We start from the raw sequence: 22,683 nt of genomic DNA, 5'->3' as shown, positions 1-22,683 counted from the left end.
ATTTATAGAACAGTGTATACAAACAAAGCTTATCTCTAGTTTAGCAGATAGTAGAGATTTTGTAGATGTCCTTTATCTGGATTTCAGAAATGCAAAAATAGATTCCCTGATATTTTGATTAGAAAATGTATTAAATGTGAAATAGATGGGAATACTGTCAGGTGGATCCATAATCACTTGGCAAACCATGCTCAAAGAGTTGGCTGTACTTCAAAGTGGAAGGAATTATTGAGTGGAGTGACTCAACATTCTGTCCTAGGGCCATTACTCTTTAGGCATCTTTATCAATGGCTTTGAGGACTAGCTGGAGAAAATCTCTTATCAAGTTGCAACAGTGAAGTGTGGCTAACATACTGCAAGACAGGAACAGAATTCAAAAGGCTCTCCATGAACTCCTGGGTAGAAATAAATACAAAGAATTTCAATAAAGACAAATTCAAAATTCTATATTCAGGCCACAAAAATCAAATGGGACACATGACTAAAAAGGACCTTGGAATTATTGCTTTGCATTGTAAGAGTGTGAGGAGTCAGAGGGCCCCACCCTTGATCTTAATCCAAAGAGAAGATAAACCAGCCATGAATCAAGGCTTGTTGATGAACGTCAGCTGGGTGATTAAGAAGGTGGATGTGAAGGATGGGGCTGGGGGAAGATAGCAAGAAAAGACCCTCAGCAGAGGGAGAGCGAGCAAGACCAGGGTCCTATGCATTCCAAAGCTTATGCCACACCTCTGCCAATGGAAGAGGAAAATCTCCCATGCTCATTAACTGAATATGATTCAGAAGTGTGATGCTGCAGCAAACAAGGCAAATGCTAGGTTCTTGTGGGTTTTTTCGGGCTATAGGGCCATGTTCTAGAGGCATTTCTCCTGACGTTTCGCCTGCATCTATGGCAAGCATCCTCAGAGGTAGTGAGGTCTGTTGGAATTAGGACAATGGGTTTATATATCTGTGGAATGGCTGGAGTGGGGCAAAGAGCTCTTCTCTGCTGGAGCTAGGTGTGAATGTTTCAACTGACCACCTTCATTAGCATTTGAAGGCCTGGCTGAGCCTGGGAAAATCTTTTGTTGAGAGGTGTTAAGATGTGCCTGGTTGTTTCCTCTCTGCTGTTTTGCTGTTGGCAAATGCTGTTTTAGCATGCGTCAATCGAAGCATAATTTTCAAGTCAAAGGAAGTAATGGTCCCACTATATTCTGCAATGTTCAGACCTCATTTGGAGTGCTGTATTCAGTTCTGGGTGCCTTATTTTAAGAAGGATAAAAGACAAGTTGGAGCAGATTCATTGAAAAGCAACAAGGATGATAAGAGGTATGGAGAGAAAAACATGTGAGGGAAGATTGAAGGACCTGGGTTTGTTCAGCATGATGAAAAGAAGACTGAGGAATGGCATAAATACCTTTATTTATTTTGACAGAAAGAAGGGTCAAGGTTTGTCTTCTGCTGCCCCAGATGATGGGACCAGGTCTAATGGTTTAAATTTACAGGATGACAGATTTTGATGGAAGATTAGAAGCAATGTATTGAGAGTAAAAGCCAACTGGCAATGGAACCAGAAAGGCAGCTACCTGGTGAAGATGCTTTATCTGGAGATCTTGCACTAAACAGGGGTTTAGATTTTTTTTTGTCAGGAGCGACTTGAGAAACTGCAAGTTGCTTCTGCTGTGAGAGAATTGGCCATCTGCAAGGACATTGCCCAGGAGACACCCGGATGTTTGATGCTTTACCATCCTTGTGGGAGGCTTCTTTCATGTCCCCGCATGGAGAGCTGGAGCTAACAGAGGTACCTCAACCCGCTCTGTTCCTGCCGGCACAAGAGTTTAACCCATTGTGCCACTGGGGGGGGGGGGGTCTGCACAGGGTTAGATGACGGCCTACGAGACACCTTCCAACTCTGAAAGCAGTACGGAAAACCAGTTATCCTTTCATGGTAATTTCTGGATCCTAGAGAGTCTGTATGCTGGACAATCTTAGAAATTAATTATAACACATACTTCTGTAACTAAACATTAAATACTAGATTTTGCAGCCCAAGAGTGATAATTTAAAAAATCCAACATGTTAACATCATTGGATACATTACTGTATTTATTATTGTAGAAGTCAGTGTTTGTATTTAATTCAAACAATACAAGTATTCCCTTTAATAACAGAACTGCCCTCTTCAAAAAAAACAAACAAACAGTATTTAAAATATGTAATCTGATTTGGAACACAGTACTAATGTAGGATAACAGCTGGACAGTTGCTTTGGGATCTGGGGAATCAGCTTAAAATCTTTCCTCTCCTATGAAGGTCGCTGGGTAGCCTTAAGCAAGTCAATCTTTCTTAGTTTACCCAACATCACAGCAGGGTTGTAATGCTGACCAAGCACTCTTAGGCCATAACTATATGCAATATTAACAACAACACTAACATCACGCTGTATGTTTTAAAAATTTAAAATCAGGATTGGGTATGTGTTTTAAAATGACAGCACAGGTGTAGAAAATGTTTTCTTCATCCATTAAAATGCCACCAACACACTGGTTCAGTAATCAGTAGTACTAATAAAAACCTCTTTTTGATACTCTTCGATCATGCAATACTAATTTTTATCTGGGTTTCAAGTTTTACCTCCTCACAAGCTGCATGATCTGAGAATAATAGAGGCAGCCACCGAGTATTTTACTTTTAAAACACAACGTAAGCAGAAAACAGGAGACCATTATCATGTCTGGTCACACTATGGCCTTAAAGGGAAAAAAATGAATGATGAACAAAACATTACTAAAACTGCATTGTCAAAGGCTTTCATGGCCAGAATCACTGGTTTGATGTGAGTTTTCCAGGCTGTATGGTCATGTTTCAGAAGCAGTCTCTCCTGATGTTTCGTCCACATCTATTGCAGGCATTCTCAGAGGTTGAGGGGTCTGTTGGAAACTATGCAAGTGAGGTTTATATATCTGTGGAACGTCCAGGTTGAGAGAAAGAATGCTTGTCTACTTGAAACAAGTCTGAATGTTGCAGTTAGTGAGCTTGATTAGCATTTAATGGCCTTGCAGCTTCAAAGCCTGGCTTGCAACATTCACATTTGCCTCAAGCAGACAAGAGTTCTTTCTCACACCCTGGACTTTCCACAGATATATAAACCTCACTTGCCTAGTTTCCAACAGGCCCTTCAACCTCTGAGTAATCCTGTCACAGATGTGGGTGAAATGTCAGGAGAGAATGCTTCTGGAACATGGCCATACAGTCCAGAAAACGCACAGCAACCAATTACTAAAACTATAAAAAATACACACACTGCAATAACACGAAGTCATGAAGTTAATGGCCCAAAGATATTTTACTCCACTGCAAAACAAAACTGGTTTAAATACAGCAAAGTTAGTACTACATAGCAGTAGAAGAGAGTTGATGAGGAAGAGCACCTCCTTTAACTTTCAATAAACTTTCTCTTGACTGTTTAGTTGCAGTAGATGATGCCCTCATTGCTAATTTATGACAATAAATAATGAAAATTCAATGCAAGGAAATAGAAAAAACAAAAATAAAAAACAAGAGCAATAAAAAACAATGTACGGTAATCAATCTACTAGCAGAAACATTGATTTTAAACGTAGTTCTACACAAAATTGCTTCCAAGGAATCTTTTTTTATGGTGTAATTATTGTAAAGAAATTGATTTTAAAATGTCTGTTGAGGTGAACGTGGACCACACAAATGATTCCTGCTCGGCTATTGATGAAGTAAAATGATACGAACGATAGCAAAACTACCGTTTAAGTTTCCTTCTAGTCAATTAAGATTTCTGCAAGAGTAACTCCCTACATGTAATACAATCAGCATTGAAATTAAAAATCTTTTAATATTTTCCACATATTCAAGATTTCTAACTAGAAAATCTCAACAGAGTAGCAATAAATTCTTAAGGAAACCATCTGTACTTCCTCTTCTCATCAATAACAATAATTCCGGCCATTAAAACCTTCGACAATACAATAACAATAATATTTTTTTGCTTAGATCTGCAAGGCTGGCCCGATGGTTTCATTTCAAAATATTGCTGCATCATATTGCTGAGACATGTTGAACTATTCTTCTTTTCTGTGCTGGAGGAATGAATCCCTGTTATTTCAATGTTACTTCTACTTTTAATACTTTCACTAAGTTACTGTATCATTAACTGAGGTATACCTGTATTCCTGAACCACTCACTTCCATATGTTCCCTTAATTATGTTGTTAGACAAATTTGCTGAAATGGAGGAAATATGTTCTTCCCCTTGGAACCCCTAACTGCCTGCCTATCTATCAACAGACCAAATATGTGTTTTTGGAACCACCCCACTTGAATATCATATAGCTTTGTTTCAGTAGATGGTGCTGAAAGTTAGTATTCTGAGCAATTACAAATGGTTTGACCTATTCACTTTACATCAATCTTTATTTTATTATTTATTCAAACCTTTTCTACTATAAAACTGACACATTTCAGTTTTTGAAATCATAATTAGCAATTTTTTCAGATGTGCACATTCTAAATGTGATAACTGGACTCATGTGTTTGTTTGGTTAGCAATGCTACAAATGGAATTAACTGTACATATGGGAAATTCAGCATTTCTATACAAATGCTAAATGTTCTTAGTTATTATACCAAGATTCTTATTTTTTTTTGCATATATTCTTCTATTATTCTGTTCTACTATCACTTCCCATCTCCACCTCTGCTGCAACACAAAGCTATTTAATATTGATTTGCTAAAACCTGTAAGCCAAAACCTGTAAGAACTAATGTACCTGTTGCAAATTTTAAAAGCAAAAATGTTTTTAAAAGTATGTCATACTTTGCTGAAAGTCTACTTTTTATGTAAAGGGGATGGAATCCTAGAAACTTTATAGTGTGGTTTGCAGACCACTTTTCTAGACTAAGAGAAAGGCAAAGGCAACCATGTAGAGATATCAGATTGGCCACCTCCCTCTTGTTTTTTAGAAGGAAAAACAAGACCTGGTTATGGGACCAAGCGTTTGATCAGTGAGCAGCAAGTAGAAGAAGATCACACAACTTATAGAATCAAAGAGCTGGAGTGGCAATGAATTGACCCAGACTGGATTTGGATTTTGATTTAATGAATGTGTCTTAATTAATTGTTTTAATTGTTGTTTAAATATTTTTAATATTTTGATTGTACTGTGGTTGTTTTTATGATGCTAGTATCGTATGATGCTTTTGTTAGGCCGCCCTGAGTCCCCCTTTGGGGAAAAGGACAGGGTATAAATATAGGAAATAAAAAAATACATTTATTTATTTATTATTTATTTATGATATTTCTATCCCACCATTCTCGAATCTGACTCAAGACGGCTTGCAACCTGGCAGCCATTCGATGCCGTAACCATATACTCTGAATAAATCCTAGGATGGTGTCGCTATTAATTGGAGTCGACTTGAAGGCATCTGACAACAAATATCCAGTTAACCATACCACATAAACAGGTGATATTGAAAGTATATCAATAGTGGCTAGAATTGAAAAGCTATCAGCAACAACTAGTGATCACATACAGTTTCTAATTGAGACCACTCAGATGTGTCAACAAAGAACTACAACCTATTTTGGACAATAACGCTGCTCTCTCAAATACTTAGCAGACTTGCTTACAGAAAACCACTCAAACTTCAACAATTACCTTCAGAAGAATGCATGGCACAGATACAGAGATGGATACAAGACCTTACCATAAGCCCAGGTGCTAACTCTGTGTACACTTCTAGGTTTTTTGTTTTGTTTTTGTCATGTCAGGAGCGACTTGAGAAACTAGAAGTCGCTTTTGGTGTGAGAGAATTGGCTATCTGCAAGGACATTGCCCAGGGGATGCCCGGATGTTTTTTGATGTGTTATCATCCTTGTGGAAGGCTTCTCTCATGTCCCTGCATGAGGAGCTGGAGCTGATAGAGGAAGTTCATCCGGGCTCTCCCTGGATTCGAACCTGTGATCTGTTGGTCTTCAGTTCTGCCGGCACAGGGGTTTAACCCACTGCACTACCGGGGGCTCCTACACATCTAGTAGGGAAATGACATGACATTATAACCACAAGTGTTGCATTTCTATAGCCATTCACGTACACAGTCTGCCCATAAAGATCTGTCCCTAGAAAGCTTACTCCATCCATTGAAGTTGACTCAGTATCTGGTAACTTATGCTGCCAACTTCTTTCTCTCTGTTAGTTTCTAAGATGATACAAGATCCCTTTCCATATTGATATTCCAGACAAATACTGCTATGCCTTTAAATTCCAGCAAGATGATGCACTCTAAGTAGGCCAGACCTTTCTTGCTAGACCTCTAGGGAAGAAGAGATGGAGCACTGTCTGTCATTTCACTTCTTTTCAAGGGCAAGCTGATACAGTCATTTCTGCCTAGCAAACACACTATTTTCTTTATTACCCAAATACCGACCCACCTGTGCTCAGGTATACAGAATAAAATGAACTGTGACTTTTATTTAAAAGTCACTGACACTCAATCCCGACAAATGCAAGAGGACAGTCATGGTTCATTAAATGCTACTACCATTCATACACCTTTACTTATTTAAATTACAATTCGGAAACACTAATGATACTGTTCCATGTAATTCACCACCATAAAGGAACTAGGTCCAGAAAGCTATTGTCTAGTTTCAAACGAATTTTATGAAATACGAGTTGAGCCTCCCTTATCTGAAATCTTGGGACCAGAAACATTTAATAGTTCAGATTTTTTATTATTATTTCAGGGACACAATTAAGACGTACATACTCTGTTTGAAAGACTGGAGATAGAGTGAAACTAGCAAGGTATGGATTCTCACTATGCTTGGATTCCCACTTCCCATTTCATAGTACCTCAGTCTCTTTCCAGCCTTGCATCTTATTAAAAACAGAAGTAGTATTTATTTGTCGTGTCAGGGCAACCAGTCAATTGTATTACATTTCTAACAGAACAAAACAAACAAACTGACAAAATACAAAATTTGCAAGTTTGGTAGTTGATTAAATGTCCTTTGACCAGTAGCTGGCCACTTGGAGTGCTTCTGGTGTTGCTGCACTCGCTGGAACACCTCAGCAAGCGAGAGTCCAAAAGTGGCAGGCTCAAACCCAGAACCTCAACCAATGGCTGATACCAAATGAGAGACTCTCCCCTGGGCATACAGAAGACTGGGCGACTTGGAAGGCGCTGAACAGACTGTGCTCTGGCACCACAAGATGCAGAGCCAACCTCAAGGAAATGGGGCCACAAAGTGGAATCCACGACATGCGAGTGTGGAGAAGAGCAAACCACTGACCACCTGCTACAATGCACCCTGAGCCCTGCCACATGCACAACAGAAGTAGTGAACAAATGAGATGTAGAGTTGGAGAAAGACTGAGGATCTAAAAGACTGAAAAAAGAACACAATACCTACACTATACACGAGATCTCAAGGGAAGATGCTAGCAGAATCCCACAACCAAGCAGAATCCCACAACCAATGAAGGTGGAAGTGGGAAGTTGGCAGCAAAGCATTTGGATTAAAGGATTTTGAGTGTATGGATAAGGGAGGCTTAGCCTATATGCAACATGGTACGTAAGTGCTCTCTTCCGATCATGTTTATCTGACAAGAGCATTAAAGTTGATTCAGATGTGAGTTAATTGCTACAGAATCATCATTTTGTTCTGTACAAAAACTCTGTCAGCTCTTTTTTATACGTTAATTTATATTGACATGAAATGTGAAGATACGGAAATGATAACAAGTCACACAAATTGCAGCACAAGCAAAAAAATGGCACAGTAAACCTTCCCATCTTATCTTTCAAAGTAATCATCCTCTTTTAAAGCCAAATGCCTATGTTACTGTGATTATCATCCCACTCTCTCCATGGCAGTGTCAAATCAAGTCACAGCCAATAAAATCACTGTTATTGCCGTATTAATGCAATTTGTTATACCTGAAGATACCCATTAGCCTCAACGAGAGCTTTTTCATCCGGGACTATTAGACAAGTTACCAAAGCTGTTAAAATGTAGATGGAATCATAGAATCACTGAGTTGGAAGAGACCTTGTGGGCCATCCAGTCCAACTCCCTGCCAGGAAGCAGGAAAATCACATTCAAAGCACCCCTGACAGATGGCCATCCACCCTCTGCTTAAAACCCTCCAAAGAAGGAGCCTCCACCATGCTCCAGGACAGAGAGTTCCACTGCTGAACAGCTCTCACAAACAGGAAGTTCTTTCTAATGTTCATGTGGAATCTCCTTTCCTGTAGTTTGATCTTTTGCATGTTCTTGCAATTTCATAGAATCATAGAATCAAAGAGTTGGAAGAGACCTCATGGGCTATCCAGTCCAACCCCCTGCCAAGAAGCAGGAATATTGCATTCAAATCACTCCTGACAGATGGCCATCCAGCCTGTGTTTAAAAGCTTCCAAAGAAGGAGCCTCCACCACACTCCGGGGCAGAGAGTTCCACTGCTGAATGGCTCTCACAGTCAGGAAGTTCTTCCTCACATTCAGATGGAATCTCTTTTTTTGTAGTTTGAAACCATTGTTCCGCGTCCTAGTCTCCATGGAAGCAGTAAACAAGCTTGCTCCCTCCTGCCTGTGGCTTCCTCTCACATATTTATACATGGCTATCATACCTCCTCTCATCCTTCTCTTCTTCAGGCTAAACATGTGAAGCTTTGCATTTCTTCTTTTCTAAAAAAATGTGAAGTGAGCCAACTTCCTCAAGACTGCGTCTTACTAACATGGTAGGAAAATTTCACATTGGTCTAATATACTGAAACAATCCCTAATAAACATGAGAGGAGTGTTTCCAGGAGCACAGGTCAGAAATCACTGTTTAAGATCAAAATCTGTATTTGTATTTTCACACTTATATAATAAGTTGACTGAGATTTTCAAATTCCAAAGAAACAGAGCCCAACTTGTGAGTGAGATTTCTCAGAAAGAAGCTTCACATGTTGTCACTAAGAATCAATAGAAATCGTTTTTGGCACGTTTTATGGCCCCAACACAAGATCAGATATATATATTTCATTCACAAGGGAGGTGTTCAGTATGTGAAAGGAGCGGTTTCATGACTGCGAGTGGAAAACAGAAAATGAGTAACTTGTAAAATCTCTGGGTCCACTGTATATATCAATCTGGCTTAGTTCAAACTACTGCAGTTGTCCTTTTGCTCTGAAAAGGAAAGCCATAGCCAAAGGATAGGATATAAATGCCAGAATTAAGCTATCATTCCTCTTGACAGTAGTAAGTCTCTCCCACCCCCAATGTTTAATATATTTTTGGAAAGTTAAAGCCATTCAAAAAAGAAGACCAGTTTATATAGTGTAGTGCAGAAAACGATTAAGCTCAAGGACACCACCAGGATCCTGCTTCTACAGCTAATCTAAATATTTTTACAAGCACTGTCATCTGATCTGAAATGCTGTGTTTCATGGTATTAAAAAAATACGACAGCAGGGTTTTTATTATTCCCAGCAAACCTCTACAGCTTAAGCGAGCACAACAGGCTGCACAACTTTGATAAAGCATAAAATGATACTCTGGAAAGATGCTGAATAATTTATACCATCTCGTGGTGCTTTCATGAGAAATTTCATTCGACCTGATCAGCTAAACATCAGTACAATTATCCAACTTTGCTTTTAAAAGTGATTACCTTTCTTGTACAATACATTCAAACATGGGAATATCATTGAATATTGTAAAAAAAAGCAGATTTTTTGCGTTTCACATCTAATCTTTGAAACATATTCTATAGCTGTTTTATACATAAATTAGCTGGCTATGAATAGTTTTTTTTAAAAAAAACCCAATAATCATACATGTAATTCTGCAGAATTTCATGGAAATTTATTTACTAAAAAGAGAACAAAGAGACTCATTATTATTTCATGACACTTTAATACAAAAGACTCACAGAAAACAACATTTTCAGATGTTAATTTAATGTGAGGAGCAAAGGCAGGCAGATGTCTACAGAGGCAATTTACTTGATTTGTTACAATGCATTTAGCACCTGTCAAACTAAATGCGGGCCACCAAGAGCCAAACACAGTACATATTTTTTTCAAGCATGTGGCAGCGCATGAGTGGAAACCTACTCACAATGCTGGAGCCCCCAGTTTTTCACAATACTGTTACTATATCTATTCTGCATATATGATTGTAGATTATTCCTATATATTGAACACAAAGGGGCCAGACAAATATCAGGGTCCAGATTTGTTATGAAGCCATTTTTGCTCCCATTTCATGCAGATCTAACCAAACTGGAGCAGAGGATGATCAGTGTGAGGCAGCTAAAGAGAATGCATTTATGAATCCCTAGTGGGTCCCTCAATGGGTAAGAAAATTGTCCTGTTCAACAGTCCAAATAAGCACAAACAATTAATAGTAATAATATCATAATCATCATAAATAAATAAATAAAACTTTATTTTTATCCTGCCCTATCTCCCTGGGGGGACTCAGGGCAGCTTACAACCAAAAAAAGAATGGCAAACATTCAATACCGACAAAGCATAGCAAACAAATCAATAAAATAAACAACAACATTGCAATTTAAATAAAACATTTAGGACAAATTTAGCTAATAAATCAAGTAATAATACACAGTTAAAACATTAAAGGTATTAGGCAATTTGACAATTTCTACATCATTGACATCAAGAAAGTCTGCTAAAAAGATGCCCAAGAAAGCAAGAAAAATTGTTTTCAGTAATCCAAAAGCACCTACAAACTGTTCTTTATTAATGACTTAGATGAAGGGCTAGAAGGCATGATCATCAAGTTTGCAGACGACACCAAATTGGAAGGGATAGCCAATAGTCCAGAGGACAGGAGCAGAATTCAAAACGATCTTGACAGATTAGAGAGATGGGCCAAAACTAACAAAATGAAGTTCACCAGGGACAAATGCAAGATACTCCACTTTGGCAGAAAAAATGAAATGCAAAGATACAGAATGGGGGACAATGCCTGGCTCGAGAGCAGTACGTGTGAAAAAGATCTTGGAGTCCTCGTGGACAACAAGTTAAACATGAGCCAACAATGTGATGTGGCGGCAAAAAAAGCCAATGGGATTTTGGCCTGCATCAATAGGAGCATAGTGTCTAGATCTAGGGAAGTAATGCTACCCCTCTATTCTGCTTTGGTTAGACCACATCTGGAATATTGTGTCCAATTCTGGGCACCACAATTCAAGAGAGATATTGACAAGCTGGAATGTGTCCAGAGGAGGGCGACTAAAATGATCAAGGGTCTGGAGAACAAGCCCTATGAGGAGCGGCTTAGGGAACTGGGCATGTTTAGCCTGAAGAAGAGAAGGCTGAGAGGAGATATGATAGCCATGTATAAATATGTGAGAGGAAGCCACAGGGAGGAGGGAGCAAGCTTGTTTTCTGCTTCCTTGGAGACTAGGACGCGGAACAATGGCTTCAAACTACAAGAGAGGAGATTCCATCTGAACATTAGGAAGAACTTCCTGACTGTGAGAGCCGTTCAGCAGTGGAACTCTCTGCCCCGGAGTGTGGTGGAGGCTCCTTCTTTGGAAGCTTTTAAGCAGAGGCTGGATGGCCATTTGTCAGGGGTGATTTGAATGCAATATTCCTGCTTCTTGGCAGGGGGTTGGACTGGATGGCCCAAGAGGTCTCTTCCAACTCTTTGATTCTATGATTCTATGAAAAGATTCAAAGAAATTATGGGAAAGTCTGTAATTTGCAGAGTTTGTTTATTCAAAGCCTCCTCAAGGAATCACCTATAGAGAGATCATTCAAAGAGCTGTTATTCTCAATCTAAAGCCACTGTTTGCAGAAGCAAGTAAAGTCACGGTACTGGTATTTCAAACTAGTCATGGTGCTTGCAGTAGATTTTTAACTCTTTCTACATATTCACTCAAAAAAATCACTGCTATTTAAATATTAACAAAATCATATGTTGCCAACAACATAATGAACCACAAACCAACATATAAAATCAAAATAGATATATAGGCTTAAAAGGAACAACAAACAGTAGAAAGCCAAAAGATATGTTACTGACCTGCTCTCTTCAAAGGCTATATAGATATCTTTTTAATCACTATCTAAATATCAAACACATACCACTGTATTTTACAGTCATGGTGTCACAAAGAGGGACAATCTCTCAACATCACCCCATTTCTATTGATGTTCAGTCATTAAGGCAAACAGACAATTTCAACAGAAAGGAGGAAACCATGAAAATGAACAAAATCTGGCTACCAGTATTAAAAAAACTCTAAAATTAGAACAGCACAACAACAGAGAGGAAACAAACAAGGACATCTAATCACCTCTCAACAAAAGATTGCTCCAGGCACTGCCAGGCAATCAAATGCTAATCAAGGTGTTCAGTTGAAACATTCACACCTAGTTCCAGCAGACAAGAGTCCTTTGTCTCACCCTGGTCATTCCACAGATATATAAACCCTTTTTCCTAGTTCCAGCAGACCCCACTACCTCTGAGGATGCTTGCCATAGATGCAGGCGAAACGTCAGGAGAAATGCCTCTAGAACATGGCCATATAGCCCGAAAAAACCTCCCACAACCCAGTGATTTTGGCCATGAAAGCCTTCGACAATACAAACAGACAATAATTAAGAATATTCCCTCAAATGCCCAAAATACAAAGCTCACTATAACAATGCAAAGTGCCTGGAAGTACAAAGATGTTCCACGTTTTCCATAATAAAACTTTTTTCAAGTGCGGCTGTTACTACAGCCTAAAAAATACCAAAATATCCCAAACTGTAAACATTAAGAATGATTGTCCTTATGTCCTGTTTGAGGTTGGGCTTCATGTGCTCTTTCAACAGATCTTTTATTGACTACCAAAAGAAACAGGATGATGTACTAATTAGAATCTACTTCATGCTTTCTGGCTTCATGGGTTTATTCCCTCTTCTTCCGTTATTGCTCCTCCACCCACTTGACTGCATTCAGACTCAACTCCATTTCCCCATTTTTAACACTATTTTTCACCTTTTTACCAAGATTTATGCTGACTAGTTAGTCATTCTATTTTTTCTCTGGCAGTATTTTTCAAGCTTCCAGTTGATACTCTCAATAGCAGACATAGCCTCCTAAAAACTAAAATACCGCTCTATAACATGCCTGGGCTCACTCCATTGTTTACATAAAAACCAGCTTCTCAAAATGTTTACTGCAATTTTCCATTCCAAAATATCGATAAAATGTTTAAAGTGATATACATTCAATTAGTGGGGAAATTAATTTAATCTTACTTCCATTCCTCTGGAGCGTGGGCCAGTTCAAATTTCTCTCTCACATTGGACACTCCCATCTCTGGATGCAGCCAATGAATGTCTTGGGATTGCAGGTGACTGAGCCGTAAACCATAACAGGCTACGTTTTTTACTTTGTGACTATCCACGATCTTCTGGATTATGCCCTAAGGAGAAAAGATATGCAATGAGTTGTTTTACATAAATTGCAAATATGAGCAAAGTACTGTGTTATATAACAAACAGCATATTTCCATTTATTATAAATAATGTATGGATAAAATTGTTTCAGGGTAATGAATTATTTATTGTAACATTTTAAAAGAATCCATAATGGCATTTTACAATAAGACCGTGCAAAAAGAATCTGCGAACCCCATATTCTCCAAGGTGAACGGAACCATCTAAACTGGGCTCTACAGGCCAATGGATGCGCCACCACAGACATCAGAAGAGCTGCAAGACCGAGAATAAGCCACAAGAGTAAAGATAAAGATCCACCCAGAGGAAAGGTGTTCTTAACATGCATCAAAGAAACCACTGACCGCATCTGGAAGCTGATGAAGAAACACAACCTACAAATGATCTACAGACCCACTAAGAAAATCCAACAAATGGACAAGAGGCATCATCTCACCCGTGCAGGAGTCTACCATATACCATGCAGCTGTGAACAAGTCTAGATAGGGACCACCAAACACAGAACCACCCAGACACGAATCAAGGAACATGAAAGACTCTGCAGACTAATTCAACCAGAGCAGTCAGCCATAGCAGAGCACTTGATAAACCAGCCTGGACACAGCATATTATTTGAGAACACAGAAATGCTGGACCACTCTCACAACCACCATGCCACAGAGGAGCTACTGAAATCCACAAGCATGTGGACAATTTCAACAGAAAGGAAGAAACCATGAAAATGAACAAAATCTGGCTACCAATATCCTTTTTTTCAAAAAAAAAAAAACCTCTCAAATTAGGGCAGTAAATAAAGAGCAACACTCAAAAAGCAGGAGAATTCCAGACATGAATCAATCAAGGCCAGCTAATACCTCCAAACAAAGGAGTCTCCCAGGCAGCAACCAGCCAGGCTTTGAAGCTGCAGTGCCATTAAATGCTAATCAAGCTGGCCAATTGCAACATTCACACTTGCCTCAAACAGACAAGAGTTCCTTCTCCCAACCTGGATATTCAACAGATATATAAATCTCACTTGCCTAATTTCCAACAGACCCCCCAACCCATAGATATGGGTGAAACATATCTGGAACATGGCCATACAACCCAGAAAACTCACAGCAACCTAGTGATTCCAGCCATGAAAGCCTTCGACAACACATTTTACAATAACTTTGCTCAAATTAAGCTAATTTGATTACTACACTGATCATGAAAATAACTGTAGAAAACATGGTCACAATCTACACCAAGGGTCCACAAACTTTTTAAACAGAGGGCCAGGTCATAGACCCTCAAACTGTTGGAGGGCCAGATTATAATTTGGAAAAAAATGAATGAATTCCTATGCACACTGCAGATATCTTATTTGTAGTACAAAAACACTTTAAAACAATACAATAATTAAAATGAAGATCAAATTTAACAAATATAAACTTATTAGTATTTCAATGGGAAGTGTGGGCCTGCTTTTGGCTGATGAGATAGGATTGTTGTTGTTGTTGTTGTTGTTGTTGTGTGCTTTCAAGTCGTTTCAGACTTAGGTTGACCCTGAGCGAGAGCCGGGTAAATGACCTGGGAGGGCTGTATCCAGCCCCTGGGCCATAGTTTGAGGACCCCTGATCTACACTGTTACTAATTTTCCATATAACTTGGTGAGTGGATGGAAAAGGCTAAGGGGAAAGGTATTATCTGCTGACCCAGAATCTTCAGTTTCTACTTTGTTTGTTCTGGAAGGTTAGCATGGATCGCCACAGTGACAAAAGCATTTCTCTGAACAGCAATTTCTTCATCTTATGCTAAAAATCACCCTAGGATCCCAACTAATTCGTTTCAGAGTCTAATTCTATGCTAAAGAAGAAATAAGAACAGGAAGGCAAAAGTGCTTTGGCATTATGAGTCTACATCACAGTGCTAACAGCAGTAGCTCTTTCACAATATGGCACAGTTTTGCAAAAGTTCATTCATTTTATTACCCTAAGTGATTTAAAAAGCCAAACATAAACCTTTTCAAAACTGTGCAATATTGTAAAAGATTACCATTTACCCGACCTCTTATGAAGCAATATGTTCCTTGTTTGATATTTCTTAGTATTTTCACGATTGGTGATGCCCATTAACAGACTATGAGGGCTGTGAAAAGATCAAAATTAGCTAAAATAAATGACGCATCATAATTTCTGCACTCACTATGTCTTAGCAAATGAAAACAGAAAGTGGACCTTGTTCATAACTTCTCTATATGGTAAATAATAAACGAAGTAGCATTTAATTACAGGACTAAAAGATTCAAGATAAAGCAAACAATAAACTAACCAGCTTAAACACGCTTTCCAGAAACAGAAAGGCTATAGCAAAGCCAGTGCAACTTGCACCTTCATGGAGAGAATGTTCTACAAGCAATTTCATAACCTAACATGATCTTTTACTTGCAAAATAATGTTGCTATGACATGCAAACCTTTTCAATAGTTGGTTGCCCATGTCCAGAGCTCTAGCACAAATTCAGGAGGTGTACTCCAAAAGGACCAGTTTCGGCACAGTTAAGAAAGACAGACAAATACTCTAGCAGTCCCCTTATGAGCATACTTCCAAGTCTCTCCCTCTCTCAATCACATGAATAGAAGCAGCTATGGAATGCAATTCATTCATTTTTCTACGCTTTCTGAACTTGGCACAAAGAATGTCTGCCTAAGACACGCAGATTTCAATTCTGAAATCATGCCAAGTAGGACAGAGTCCTCGGTGGAAAAGCTAGTGCTTTTTTCAAGGCAAAAAAGCGTATGTAATCTAGTAACAGCAAATGGAAAAAAGATGATTTTTGAAAAAAAATCAGGCAAAACTGTGTAGGTTATTGATAAATAAGTCAGAAATTAACAGTAGATTTGGGTGAGATTTACAAATGTAGTAGAGTATATGCAGTCTCCAAGTAATGAACAAGATAAATGTGCTGGCGTTAACCTATAAAGCCCTAAACGACTCCGGCCCTGTTTACCTCTCCGAACATATTCTCCCCTATGAACCATCAAGATTATTAAAATCATCTGGAGAGGCCCTGCTCTCGGTCCCACCGGCGTCGCAAGCGCGTCTGGTGGGGACGAGGGACAGGGCCTTCTCGGTGGTGGCCCCTCGGCTCTGGAACTCTCTCCCACTGGAGATCAGAACCGCCCCTTCTATCCTGACGTTTAGGAAACAGGTGAAGACCTGGCTATGGAGACAGGCATTCGACAAGTGAGTCAACACCCTGAGATATGGAAGGAGGATGATGAACGATTTTAGTATGACGACTGACCATTGTAGTTATTGATTGCAATTGCTGTTTTAATGTTTTACTACAATATGAATTATGATGTTTTATTGATTGTATGTGATATTATGGTTGGAAACCGGTCTGAGTCCCTCAAGAGAGATGAGAAGGCCAGTATATAAAACTTTTAAATAAATAAAATAAGTAATAAATAAATAAATGTAAATCAGAACAGGTACATTTTTAAGTGTAACCCCAGCCGATAGATGGATGGATGGATGGATGGATGGATGGATGGATGGATGGATAGATAGATAGATAGATAGATAGATAGATAGATCTGGGAAGCCCTGGTCCTCAGGCGTTCTAACTGGAGGTCAGCTGTTACCAACAGTGCCATGGAATTCAAAGAAGCACAAATGTAGGGTGAAAGGGAGAGACGTGACAAGAGGAAGGCACGCCAAGCCAACCCTTGTTGGGACCACCTTCCATCTGGAAATCAATGTCCTCACTGTGAAAAAAACATGCAGTTCTGAAATAGGTCTCTACAGTCACCTACCAAGATCCTACACTTGGAAGCAATCATATTCAGCCACGAGTGATAGCCTATGATGATGATAAGGGGAGATGATAGATAGATAGATAGATAGATAGATAGATAGATAGATAGATAGATAGATAGATAGATAGATAGTGTATAGGATAGCATAGGGAAGGGTTAACACCCCTATGTAGTTCAGTAATGCTCAAGATGACTATCTGCAAAATAAATAAATGCAATATAAAAGTGCAAGACAAATGGCACACAGGTTTTACATATTAAAAAATAACTAGGGGGGAAACTAACCAATTTTTAAAATTATTTCAGGCTTTAACTATGAACCTCAAAACAGCAATTAATATTCATTGTTGAAATCTTTGGGGTTTTACACAGTTCGAATAGCAAATTAGAATAGCACTAGAAAATCTCAACAAAAGCAGACAGTTTAGCAATGCCTTAACCATTCTGAGATCAGCCTCAGAAACCACAATAGCAGAAAACCAAACCAAAAGGAAAGGATAATAAGATATACACCTTAAGTGAATCCAGTGGTCTAGGACCTGAACAAACCTACTACAGTGAGGGTGTACTCTCATTTGACCAATGATAGTTGACACCAAGAACTTCTCCTAGGTGCTGAAGGATTTATAGTAGCTCAAGTTTGGCATACCAAGTGGCTAATTTCTTGGAATCTCAAAGTTAGTTTTTTTATGAGGCACTGCCTCCTTCAGTGTCCCTGTTTGTTTCATCAAAGTTCTGCAAATGAAGGTGGTCTCTCCTCAGCATTTCTCCCAGCTTGTCCTACAAATAGTTTGCCCTTCACTGTTAAGGGGAAGAGCTGTTTTCTGGTGCTGATTCCTCTGAATCAACATCTTAAAAGTGAGTTGTCACAGCCATTAAGAATGTGGTAATAATCTGTCAGAACAAAAGCAGAACACTTTCTCTTTCCCCCCCAACAAATAAGTCTGCCTCTTCCATAAAATAGAAGAGAATGGTGAACTACACTGATTACATTTAGTAATAAATGATCACAGAGCTATGAATATTGATCTTTTTATTCAATTTGCCAATAAATAAATTGCAACACTCAGTTTTTCAAGTTCTTTGCTAACACTGCCGCTATCAATAAATGTTTCTTGTAGACTACTTTAAAAGGTGACAGCGTATACATTAAAATACTGGGAACAAATAAATGTTCTAAATGTTTTTAAAATTATTTCTGAGGGACATTTACTGTCAGTTCAACAAAGCAAGAAGCTTCTAAACTGGAATTGCTATCTTGTTCATCTGCAAGGAAGTCATCAATCAAGAACAAACCATCAATTACGATTTATTAAAAAATGATCAAGCTAAACAACCTGGTTTGACTGCTATACAAAACAAACTAATGTCTATACCTTGTGGTTTAATCATTCCCCTGCTGAAATCAAAAGTGATACAACAGCACACATGAGCCTGTTTGCTTGTTCCCAGCTATTTATCATAACATGTAAACCAATTGGGGGGGGGGGGGGTGAGGGTGAGCCCTTGTTGCTATCCTTTTGTTGGCAGGTGAACATCTTTCTGTTGCATTGAGATTTTTTTAAAACCAACTCTGTTATTTTAATAGAACTTTTGTTTAATGTACTTTTATTTTATGCCTTTACATTACTATTTGAGATGGTTTTAATTTTATCAACAATTTAATACTATTTTAATCTTAAGTTTCTTTGTTTTACATACATTTGATTGTACTTGTTTTTCTTTTATTCTGTGAACTACCTAAAGCACAGTCAAAAATCAAAGCAGAACACTGGTCTAGGGACTAAGCCTTCCAGTTACAAACAAACAAACCAATAAAAAACAAGCGAGGAGATGAAAAAAGGCAGTCCAAAATTGTTGAAGGTCAAGAACGGGAACATCCATCACATCTATGTTTACACCAGTGCTTTCTAAACATTTCATGATGACAAGATTTGTAGACATGCATCCTTTCACAACATGGTGATTCAATTTTACCAGCAAACCAGAAGTTAAACCAACCCTTTATAAGATTTTCATACAATGTACATTACATTACATTACATCTATCTATCTATCATATAGTTTTTACTGTGTAAATGAGGTTTGGAGTTTTTTTCCCCTTTACACTTCTTATTTACTACAGTTCATTCTTGTGTAGTTTCCTCTATCATTGCTTCATGTGATTAATCACAAATATCATTTTCAGCAGATTTTATTTTCTTAACTAGAAATGTATCCGTTTAAGTGATAATTACTGCAACTCAATCAATAAACTATGCAAATTATAAAAGATATAACAGGACTAACACTATGTTTCTGTAGTGATTAAACTTCTTTGGAGGTTTTTTTTTTTAACAGGGGATAGACAGAGCTGCTTTGTGCATTCCTGCATGTCTGAAGGGGGTTGGATTAGATGCCCCTTGGGGTATCTTTCAGTGGAGTCTCTTCTCTGAAGTTTTTTGAACTGAGGCTGGATGCCTGTCTGTCTGTTTGGGGCGGGGGGCTTCAACTGTATCTTGTACCTAGCTGAAGGAATTTGGATGAGATGCGCTTTGTGCTTCTCTTCCCACCATGGGCCCCTCACCTCAAGCCCCTACTCATCCTCCTTCTCCCCATGTTTTCTTCTTCCTCCTCCTTCTCCCCCTACCCCACCCACCCCACCCTGCTGTGGCTGTTGTTTGGGCTGCTGCGAGGCGGAAAGCTGAAGACATGAAAGAGGAAGGTGGGATGGGGCTTGGTGCTACCCAAGTGGTTTCTGCTTCTGCTTCCTCCTTCTCCTTTGGGGTGACCAACACATTCCCTCCAAGCAGCTGCCAGACAATCTTTGTTTGTGGCGGTATGGGGGGAACATTTTTCATGTGACACACCTGTGAGCTACAGATGCCACATTAGTTGGGGAAGCACTGGTCTAGACAAATGTGTTACTAAGCAAGGATCAGGATACAAGAGAGATGTTGTTTCCAGGAACTTTGTAGTTAAGTGTGAGAAACATTGCTGAGCTACTAGACACGGATTATCTAGACCCGGCACAGTCTGGCTTTAGGCCAGGACATGGTACCGAGACAGCCTTGGTCGCCTTAGTGGATGATCTGCGCCGGGAGCTCGACAGGGGGAGTGTGTCCCTGTTGGTGCTGCTCGACCTCTCAGCGGCCTTCGATACCGTCGACCACGGTATCCTTCTGGGACGCCTCGCAGGGATGGGTCTTGGAGGTACTGTTTTGCAGTGGCTCCGGTCATTCCTGGAGGGTCGATCTCAGAAGGTGTTGTTGGGGGACACCTGTTCAACCCCACAACCATTGCCTTGTGGGGTTCCTCAGGGCTCAATATTGTCTCCCATGTTGTTTAACATCTACATGAAGCCGCTGGGTGAGATCATCCGGAGTTTCGGGGTACGGTGTCATCTGTACGCGGATGATGTCCAACTCTGTCACTCCTTTCCACCTGCTACTAAGGAGGCTGTCCAGGTCCTGAACCGGTGCCTGGCCGCTGTGACGGTCTGGATGAGGGCGAACAAATTGAAATTGAATCCAGACAAGACAGAGGTACTCCTGGTCAGTCGCAAGGCCGAACAGGGCATAGGGTTACAGCCTGTGTTGGATGGGGCCACACTCCCCCTGAAGATGCAGGTTCGCAGCTTGGGTGTGATCCTGGACTCATCGCTGAGCCTGGAACCCCAGGTTTCGGCGGTGACCAGGGGAGCATTTGCACAGCTAAAGCTTGTGCGCCAGCTGCGCCCATACCTTGGGAAGTCTGACTTGGCCACGGTAGTCCACGCTCTGGTTACATCCCGTTTAGACTACTGCAACGCTCTCTACGTGGGGTTGCCTTTGAAGACAGCTCGGAAGCTCCAACTAGTCCAACGCTCGGCAGCCATGATTTTAACAGGAGCGGAGCGCAGGGAGCACACAACCCCCCTGTTGCGCCAACTCCACTGGCTACCGATCTGCTACCGGGCTGAATTCAAAGTGCTGGCGTTGGCCTTTAAAGCCCTAAACGGTTCCGGCCCAAGCTACCTATCTGACTGCATCTCTGCCTATGAACCCACCAGGAGTTTGAGATCTTCCGGGGAGACCCTGCTCTCGATCCTGCCTGCTTCTCAAGCTCGGCTGGCGGGGACGAGAGATAGGGCCTTTTCTGTGGTGGCCCCCCGGCTTTGGAACACCCTCCCCATAGAGGTACGATCAGCCCCTTCGCTGATGGTGTTTCGGAAAAGATTGAAGACATGGATGTTTAAACAAGCATTCGGTTAATCCGTTGTAACGAATTGTGATGACTAAGGATTGGTTATACACGGACGATGAATTTTGGATTACGATTCCAGTTATGAGATGCATAGGATTGTTATTGGTGGCCCAATAATTTGTACTGTATATGTGTTTTATGCTTTTAACTGAATATTGTTTTTTAAATGTTGTAAACCGCAATGAGTCGCCGATTTAGGCTGAGATATTAGCGGTATACAAGTGCATAAATAAATAAATAAATAAATACTAGAGCTCTATCTTGAACTGAGCTGCAAGCATTGTGTCCTTTCCTATTCCTGAGAAAGCCCTAACTCTATAGGAATTAATATGACTCTCTTATATTTACTACATTATCCAAATGGGATCGGTGGCACAAAAATTGAACAATGGCATCAAATAGATTAATTAAAATGGCATATAAAATATTCACATCCTCTTCTCTTGAGAAAATTGCTAGACATTAAATGTTTGCCTGAAATGACTCACAGCATGTGCTGAGTAAAGACCTTAAAAGTAAACACGCAACATCTGTGTTCCTCAGCCTCAAGTTATCTATCTCTGAGAATGACCTTCATTTAACCATCTCTAAAGTACTTTAATATGATAAATCAACTTACCCAAACATCTGTAGCATCTCCATGACGTATAATGCTGGCCCATGTTGTTGGCTCACTGCTACTTTCAAAATAATGGAAAACCTTTAGGACTCGTTCCATTGTCCCTGGGGAACGTTCTATCCCAGAACTGAGATGTGTCTTTGTGCTTGAATTTGGCGTGTGATTCAAGTTGGGGTCTAGATAAGCTGCCGCCATGCTTTTGCTAGATGCTAGGTATCTGTCATATTCTGAAATGAGAAAAAGAAATATATATTTGTGTTACCTAGCCTACTTTAAAATAGATAAATAGATGACACAAAGTTGGAATAATTAAGGAGTTGCTTATTCTTGAATGAAAACACCTTCAAATCTTTCCAAACAGTAGTAAAAGAAGACCAGCTAGAACACATACAAAAGTCAGGAGAATTAACGTAAGATGCAAGAGGTCATTACAAAGGTTAAGAAAGGTCCCCCCAAAACAAAAACTTGCACAAAGGAGATTGAGAGAGTCAGGGATAGATTCAAAAAAGGATACTGACATGCTGTCATTAATAACATCAAGATCAACAACAAAGCATCACGTAAATAC

The 22,683-nt window shown here is 39.7% G+C and overlaps 1 protein-coding gene across 16 annotated transcripts in view; it reads right to left on the bottom strand.

Annotated features, from left to right (window-relative positions):
* The window catches only part of PTK2 (protein tyrosine kinase 2), a 261,253-nt gene that overhangs the window by 133,159 nt on the left and 105,411 nt on the right, over positions 1–22,683 (bottom strand). For all 16 annotated transcript variants that reach the window (XM_060775934.2, XM_067467264.1, XM_067467263.1 and 13 more), the window contains 2 exons: positions 22,116–22,342; positions 13,285–13,451 (listed from right to left, as the gene is read on the bottom strand). In XM_060775934.2, the coding sequence (XP_060631917.2) occupies positions 13,285–13,451; positions 22,116–22,310 (362 nt within the window). In that variant the 5' untranslated portion in view covers positions 22,311–22,342. The remainder of the gene's footprint in view (positions 1–13,284; positions 13,452–22,115; positions 22,343–22,683) is intronic.

The sequence above is a fragment of the Anolis sagrei genome, chromosome 4, assembly GCF_037176765.1.
Source record: "Anolis sagrei isolate rAnoSag1 chromosome 4, rAnoSag1.mat, whole genome shotgun sequence".
In the NCBI taxonomy this organism is placed as follows: Eukaryota; Metazoa; Chordata; class Lepidosauria; order Squamata; family Dactyloidae; genus Anolis; species Anolis sagrei.
The sequence above is the reverse complement of the archived record's forward strand: the minus strand, read 5'-3'. Positions and strand labels throughout refer to the sequence as shown.